The sequence below is a fragment of the Cebus imitator genome, unplaced genomic scaffold (genome assembly GCF_001604975.1).
Source record: "Cebus imitator isolate Cc_AM_T3 unplaced genomic scaffold, Cebus_imitator-1.0 Scaffold62, whole genome shotgun sequence".
NCBI lineage: Eukaryota > Metazoa > Chordata > Mammalia > Primates > Cebidae > Cebus > Cebus imitator.
Window position 1 is genome coordinate 4,352,612 of NW_016107377.1, and position 8,804 is coordinate 4,361,415.

Below are 8,804 nucleotides of genomic sequence, written 5' to 3' on the forward strand. Positions count from 1 at the left end.
AATCAAGTGTCAAACTATGAAATAAAATAAGGGCCTGTTTCAACGTTCTGACCAAAGATGTGCCTTGAATCTTCCACATCAATTATAACACACTAGAACTTGCCCACTGTACAACACAGTGGATTCAGAGCATATGCTGTGGATTTGAGTTCTAGTTCTAACACTTAGTGTTTTTGGGCAAATAATGTAAATTGTTTGAGTCTCAAGTTCCTCATCTGTAAAACAGGGATAATGGTAGAGCTACCACAGTATTGTGAGGATTAAGGGAAATAATGAATATGAGTTGTCTAGCATGATGCCTAGCGTACAGTTAGTACCCCTTCCAAAAAATGCTGTGATTTTTACTGTCTAAAGGCTAAACTGGCATTAGGTACATAGAGGCAGGAGAATAATAGACAGCTGTTGCAAAAATGCAAGTATCAAGCGACAGTTAAATAAACAATATAGGTTAACATTTTATTTTGCATTTAAGCAAAATTTTAGAGAGACTCTTCTCTCCTTCTGCTAATCTAGTTTGTGACACTACAATTGGAGTTTGGAACAAAGGTAGGGGGACTTATGGGAATTTCCAGACACTTCAGGGACTTTCTAAGAAGTCTGTATGCCAGTGGTACAAATGTTTAAATCAAGAATTCTGCATGACAATTAGGGGCCAAGTGAATCCCTTTTAGATGACAGCATTTAGAAACTACTTCACTGAACATAACAAAGTGATTATACTTAAATTTGAGATTTGAAATAATATTTATGTTTTTAATTATAACACCTTATAACCTATACATCTCCGTATGGTTTATAAAAGTTCTCACACATGAAACCTCATTCCAGCTCAAACTCTCTAGGCTAGATAAACAGGCATTACTGCACCATGTCGCTCTGCTCAGTGTAAAGGAATGTGAGGTCATTAAAAACGTTCCACATGTTTTCCTCTCTTACTTTAACCCTCTCTAGCAACCCGTAATATATTTGGATCTTAAACCTTCTTTGCTGTGACTGAGACCATTTTAAACCCTTCACAAACAGAAGAGACATTTCTAGGGTTTTCCTACAGTTTCCTACATTTCAGTTACCAGGGAGACCATTTCCTTAAAATCTCTTTGTTTCTAGAATTGGAGGGCCACAGTACAGAACACAATGATACCTCTCATTCACATAACATATGTATTAAAATTTAATTGGGAAGTTTAACTTTGTCTAGTTTTGGGGAGGGGACTTAGTTAGAATTTTGTGATTCTTTGAGATCTCACAATTCTCTCATATCTACTTAGGGCTTCTTTCCTTTTCCCAGGGATTTAATTCTGCTAAAGACCAAAGAAGTTTTCCTTCTTTAAAAAGTAACATCCTTTGACTCACAAACGTAATGTTAAGCAAAAGAAGTTAGACACCAAAGGCGTATAGTATATGATTCCCAAGTGCAAAAAGAGGTGAAACTAGTCTACAATTTAAGAAAGCAGAAGAGTGTTAGCCTTGGCAGGGAGTGATGATGGGAGGTAGGGGCAGAGGAGAAGAGAGTGGGGCTTATGGAGTCCTAGTCATGATCTTTTTCTTGAGCAGTGTGCTGAATTCCTGGCCGGTAGAAACAAATCAATGCTCTAAATGCCAGGATAAAGATCTGGTATTTAAGATGTACTTTCCCCTAAAATAATGAACATTTAAAATAACACTTTACTTCATACACATTAAAGTTACAGCAAATTTTGAAACTAGGGCACGTGTTACTAATTTTCCACCAAAATGCCAACGGCTGAAGAGAGTGAATGTGGACCTCCAGAGGGGTCCAGGGGTTTAGGCTGCAGCACATTCCAGTGTGAAATGGCTCTATGTTTCAAATTTTGTTTTAAAAAAAATTCCTAAAAACGTTTACATCTTCTTTTGTATTATCTGGTTTTGTTTAAATATGAGAAAGATTTAAAACACTGTTTCTCATCTTCAAATAAATCCTAATTAAATCATCAAGTAAAATTAACCCTCTGGGAAAATAACTCATGCATACGCTGTGGGCGTAGGAGTCCTCTAGTTTGAGAGCACTGACTTAGAGTTTCCTAACCCTGTCACATACATTATCCAGTGTTCAAATGGTGAGAACATCAGACTATGAGTGAGAAGACCTGGATTTCCGACTGGATTCTGCCAACCCCAGCTGTGTGATGTTGGGCAAGTCAACCTCTCAGAACCTCAATTTCTTTACTTAGAAGCTGTGGAAAATAACGGGTATCCAATATGTGGTTGTCTGACAGGTTCAAACAGAATTATGTGCCACTTTGCCACACCAAACACATTTTTAGAATAAAGCTGGATCCACTTCATTCTTTGATGGAGGACTTCTGGTGGGGTGAGCTATGAAGAAAACGCCATCCAAATGGGCTTACCATGGGGTGTTAAGTGTATGTTAGCTTTAAAGTCCTGAGCAAAACTCTGCTGCTTTGACTGTAGCCTGTCCAGAACCACTGTCTGTCATAAACTTGCTATTTCTTTGTGCTGCTGTTACCTGGTATGTTTAAGTAACGAAACAGCTGCTGCATTTCAATAGACAAAGGCTTACAGTATGTCTGAGGCAAGGCATTTATTGCTAGGCTTTAAACTTCTTAAACAATTCCATATGGAGACTTGAGTGGCAGAACACTTAATGTAAACTTTCAAAGGAAACTGCCCACCAAATTCTGAACTTTATGAACGTTGGCTGAAACATATTCTTTTTCAGAAGGCCGAAACATATTCTTTTTCATTCTCATTTCAAAGAGGAAAGGCCAGAACAGGCGCTTTTGATAGACTAGGAAGAAACAGAGGACCCTGTTTCAGGCATTTATTGATTCTGGAGGAACAATTAGCTTTTTTATCCAAACTCATTTAAACGTGCAGCAGGGTTAAGTGAATGGAATTTAGAATTAGGAGTTAAAAGATTAGTTTTCTAGTTGTGATTTCATTATTCTCTCATTTGAAGTTCTTTTCACTTTGAATCAAATTAAAAAATAAATACATCTAGATAGCACAGTGCTGGGTGTTCACTGTTTCAGTTTCCTTGGACTCAACAGGTCATGTGGAATGAACAAAAAAGGTTTGGGCATTCTGTACAATAAGATGCCATGAGAATATGACCACATTAATAGCAGAGATCTATATTTTTCATATATAGAATTATACACATATAATTTAAAAATATATATGTATTATGTATAAAATGATACCTTTTCATATTTAAGTTTAAAAAGCACATAAAATAATACTCAAGAAAAGCAGTCATTCTAGATATATAAAACTAATTTCTGGTAGATACAAAAAGTTAAATTTCAAACAAAGAAAGCCACAATTTCAAAAGAATTCAGCACTACGTGATACTTTTGCCTTCTCCACATTCCTATTAGTTTTTGCTTCAAGATTTGACCTTGGGATCAGATCTCAATTGAAGTCTCCTTTCTCACGACTCTTATGTGAGGTCTCTCTCAAGACAACTATCAGAGATTTACCTCCGAGGATAATATCCTGTAGGTGGAGTTTTAGCCATTTCATTAAAGCAAGAAAATACAACAGTGAAGAGTCAGGGAAACTACCCCTGCATTTCTTTCTTCCTTTCTTTTGTGTGTGTGTGTGTATGTATGTGTTCATGTGGGTATGTGTGTGTGCATGTGTGTATGTTTTTCTTGAGAAGGTGAAAGTAGGATAGATTTGCAACAGGTTTTTTTTTTTTTTCTTTTTAGCTAATTTGTGTCAAGCTACTCCTCACAGCAATAGACAGGAAGTGCTATTTCCTGTGCTGATGATTTAATATAGTGCAGAGCAAAGCAGCGTTTGAATTGATGGCAGCAATAATGACTCTGTGAAACAGTGAAAAGATAAATGATCCTTAATCAGCAAAATGTTTAAATAAGCAAGTGCCTGGATATACCACAGCAAAACAATCCGAATTCATTTAAGTAAATGAAGAGGGTAATTTTAAAAGTACACAGACTATTTGTTTAGTACTTTATATTTTTCTAAATGGCTTATAGCTACATTTATTATAATCTCTGATGGTTCTGTGAGTACCTCAATGTTCTTACTGTAGTTTTAGAAGAGACTGACTTCAACTCAAAGGGGCGCAATGATTTGCTTCAGGTTACACAGCAAACCACTGGTCAAGGTTAAGAATATAATTCATAGTTTCCCCATTTCTAACTGATTGCTTACCTGTTGTTGATTCTTCAAAGCCTCCAGCTAATCTTGTTTGAATACACATGTATAAGAAAATAGTGTTATTTAAAAACAAGATTGTTTATGTGAGTGACTGGGGTTTATCATAGTCAAGAAATGCAGAGATCATGGACAATGAATGGACTGTCTTATTTAGAAATAAAATTTTGAAATGAATCTTGAAATATAAATAAGGGCTATTTACAGTTCTTAAATAGGCACCCAAACTAATTTCTTACAATTATATTTTTCACAGTACTTTCATATGTACTAACTTCAGGAACAAATCCCTAAGTCAGACACACTCACTACAATTAGTATTTTACATATGGCACAAACAGATACATGAAAGAGACTCACCTTAGGTTAATAGAGTCTGTAGCAGAACCAGGTTTAGAACCCAGGATTCTCCTAAGTTCTACTTTGGGCTCTCTTTACTACTTTGCCATCTAATTTTAATTTCTTACAAGCACTGCTCATAATTTATCATTGGATTAAATAAAAAGATGTCCTCAGAAGATAACTAGGAATTAAATTATTGGTGTCTTACTTGTCAAGATTCAGAAAAGCCCCCAATAAAACACCTATCTTATCTAAAAGATTATTTCTCAAATAACTTGTGGTATTATTTGTACTGTAAAAAGTTAACTACCAAAAATTAAATCAGACCACATAATTTAAGTATCATACTCTGACTACTATAAATAACCTTGAACAGGTTATTTAGACCCATTGATGGCTAGTCTAGCAGGATACTTTCAGATTTGAGGTTATAGCATCCTTAACTTAGAAAAATGAAATGTGCTGACTTTTTATCCAAGGGAATAAAGCAAGAAGCTCTTTCCCAGGCTAAAATAGGATTCCATAGATTTTAGAAGCTGAAAATAATCATGTTAACATATTTTATACGTGTGTGTGCATGCATGCACACGTGCAGGCCTAAGAACAAATATATCCTTTGCCTTTAATCTTTAAGTCTAGGAGCCAGGGCATCTGGTTTTATTGCTGGTTTTGCAATTAATTTACATGATGCCCATAACTATGGTGTTTTTGTTCTGCTTTATTGTAAGCAAACTTGCACTATTCTAGAAGACAGCCAGTGGAGAATACCTCAGTCCTATAGCTAGAAGTTTTAAGTTTTCTTCCCTAAGTTCTCTTTCATTGGTCAGTCACATATCACGTGTAATGGAAAATGATGAACCTGGGTAATAGTATTTCAACCATCCAGAAAATACACAAAGAAACTGAAGAGAATATGTGTAGCTTCTACACTTGGATGGGTTAGAAGTTATATGAAAGCAGTTTATAATCACTTACATTATTAATCATAAGATGCATTATTGTTTTTGGAATTAGATCTCGGATACATTTGTTGATAATGGACATGTAGGAGTCTACGAGGTTGCGAATGGTCTCCACTTGCCTCTCCAATTGTGGGTCCATGGAAAAGTTTTCTGCTTGGCCATTCTCATCATTTTCAGCCTAAATGAAAACAAACAAACCATGGATTATCTCATATTCACTCAGAAGAAAGTGAAATGTCACACGTTATCAGATGATCAACTTCTGATTAGCATAGTTGGAGTTTATATCAGTAGATGGTAACATTTTTATGTTATCATGCATCCACTGGTTCTGAAAGGAGATGGGGGAACCTACAGTTATTACTCAACTGCCACATTCTAGGGAAAGCAAGTAAGTTTCCTAATTCTGAATGAATGTTGAGACGAATAACCAGATAAACAGTATACCTAACAACATACCTCCAGAGAACAATCTAAGCTTAAGCCATATGCAAGCTGGCCAAAGAATTGAATCCAAACATATGATGCAAATGTAAACCTCTGAGAGGAGTCTCCAGGGATTCTATAGATTAGAAATAAACTTGGTATTGTTCTGGCACTTCTAGGTCTGCTCTGGAATGGATCAGCATTTGGATCCACCCACATTCAAAGCTAAATTTTATAGGGCTGGCCTGAAGCCAAAATAAGAGATACAAAAGATAATTTCCTTCTCCCATGCACTTGCTGGAATTTGTTATATAAACTCATGCTTCTGTCATCACTACTAAAGACTGTCTCCATTGTGAAAAACTTACAATTATAACTTCCAACTTGTTATTATTTGAATAAAACAGAACACATCTATACACAAAGAATTTATTTCTGCAACATGAGAAAAGCATCTGTTTTCTATACTATGAGACTTGAGTTAATTAATGTTGGCTTGTCCATCAGAGGCTGAGCTGGAATCGCATCTTCATCATTAAGGGCTGACCTATTGGCTTGGCATTGAAATCAATTTAGAACAAATGGTCTCCATTTCAAGTCAGCTTGAACCATCTAAGCCCCAGAACATGACACAGGTATTATTGTTAGTGGTCTGGCTACTTTCTAGCATTTGGAAAGATTTAATTATGAATGTAAAGTGGGGAAATAATTTATTGCTTCCATGTAGACATGAAGTACTTTATTTTGGAAATGTACATACTTTGATCTGCCAGGTTTTCAATCATCCAGTCAGTTCTAGGCATAGCACTATGCTAAATAGCTTAATTGGATATTAAATGACAAGCCTTTCCTTTGAATCAATATGCATGAGTGAAAAGCATACTGATGGGCCACAAAATCAATAATAATGATAGAATTTGTTCTAATCATTTATATAGGGTTTCTCACTCAGAAATATCTATTGTTCTAAAAAACACGTTAAAATAATGCATGCTCAACTCATTTCCCAGTCCTGAGAGTATGACCGCATGATTTAGGACAATACTATGAGGACATTTCTGAGGCTCCAGTGCATTTTAGGGTCTTCAGGAAAGCCTACTTATAAGAGAAACCAGAGACCAGAGAAACTCCAAGTTGAGGAGTTAGGAGCTACTGCAACTTGATGATAATGAGAATGATAAAGTGATATATATATATAAATGAGAACAGATGACCTACAGCTTTCTGAAGAAAACATCTTCTATTTAAATAATTATAAGCCTCCATTATGAATACAATACAATTCTATTCATCTCTCTGATCTAAAACATTCTTGGATTTTGGATTTTATCATTGTGTTTAGCAGTAGTGGGTAACAGCATTTCAGCATAAACCAACTACCAATCCCAGGAACACTTATTGAGTACATATTGTGTTTTCCAGGTACTGTGCTATGTACTTTATATAGATCTGTATACCACAACCTTAGGACATGGGTATCGCTGCTATTGTCAACTTATAAAAGAATATATTCAGGCTCTGAGAATGGAAATTTGTTCAATAAATGTTAGATAAATATTATTTTAAGCCAAATTTTTTCCTTAGGTATTAAGAAACCAAAGTATAAAGAGAGTTTCTAGAAAAATTCCTTGAAGTGCTGATATTTATAAAAAAGAAATAATTGAGCTAAAGAAGAAAAGCAGAATAAATAACATATATTAAATTCACCTTTAGGAATATGAAACACCAGGAAAATTATATTACCATCTGCATTTTTATATAGAAATAGTAAATTTCCCAGTTTCACAGCTTTCTTAACATTTATCCATGCTTCATTATTTTGCATATCAAAATATGCAAAAGATACTGACTTTCACTTTTTGAAACCAGATGCAATTAGAAAACAAAGTATCAGAGTGAACAGAGAACTCTGGTTTAATTCTTAGCATTAAAAAAATTAGAGGCTTTAATAAATAATCAGTAAAACAATTTGAAATATTTGTTAGCTTTTGGAAATACCTGAAGACATGTAGTGACATGCAAATATTAACTATTCTGATAATACAGTAAACATCATGGGGACTCACAGAGTTCAGAATGCAAATTTGATTTCTTTCCTCATTTCAGAAAGAAAGAAACAGTAAACTGCCCCTTCTACCAATGTCTACGATGAATGGGAAAAATGCATATAAATGGAATTTTTCTTTTACGTGAGTAATTGCAGACAGCAAGCATTCCCTTTTCTCTAACCCCAGTTCTAACCAAATTCTCCATTGTGCTCTTTTCTGTATGTATATTGTGTATGACTGTATTTTTTCTTTGTTTAAATTATAGGATTGCAATAAGATTCTTTGCAGTTGAAGCACTGAAGTGACAGCTGTTTAACATTATCCTCATCAAGGGAATGTAAAATAAAAATAGTAATTTGTCTCTGATCTTTGAGGCTAAAAAGAACGGTCTGCAAGCATTTAACCTTTTATGTGCAGGTTCAATGATGCTGTTTACAAAACATGAATAATATTGTAGAAACCGGCTTGCTTCTAAAAAATACAATAGATATGCCTTCCTATGGCAGTTTTTAAAAATAGCTATTGAGAAATCTAATTCAGTTTAAGCAATAAAAACACCAGCACTGTAAATGTGAAGTCATTTATTAAAATTATCAGAACTTTCTTTCTCATGAAATTATTTGCATGGTATTTAAGAAACAGGCTGTTAAAGTTTTAAGTTATTTAAAACATACTTTTATCACTTTTATCTACTATTATTTTTCTTTTTTTAAATTTTAGACAGGGTCTTGCTCTGTCATCCACGCTGAAGTATAGTGTTGTGAACATAGCTCACTGCAGCCTTGAACTCCTGAATTCAAGGGATCCTCCCACATAACTGTAACTACATGCCATGCCCAGCTAATTTTTTTTTTTTTTT

At 34.7% G+C, this 8,804-nt stretch overlaps 1 protein-coding gene across 8 annotated transcripts in view; it reads right to left on the reverse strand.

Annotated features, from left to right (window-relative positions):
* Nucleotides 1–8,804, reverse strand: part of DNM3 (dynamin 3) — a 552,761-nt gene that overhangs the window by 34,763 nt on the left and 509,194 nt on the right. For all 8 annotated transcript variants that reach the window (XM_017529997.2, XM_037739080.1, XM_017529999.1 and 5 more), the window contains one exon: nt 5,485–5,649. In XM_017529997.2, the coding sequence (XP_017385486.1) occupies nt 5,485–5,649 (165 nt within the window). The remainder of the gene's footprint in view (nt 1–5,484; nt 5,650–8,804) is intronic.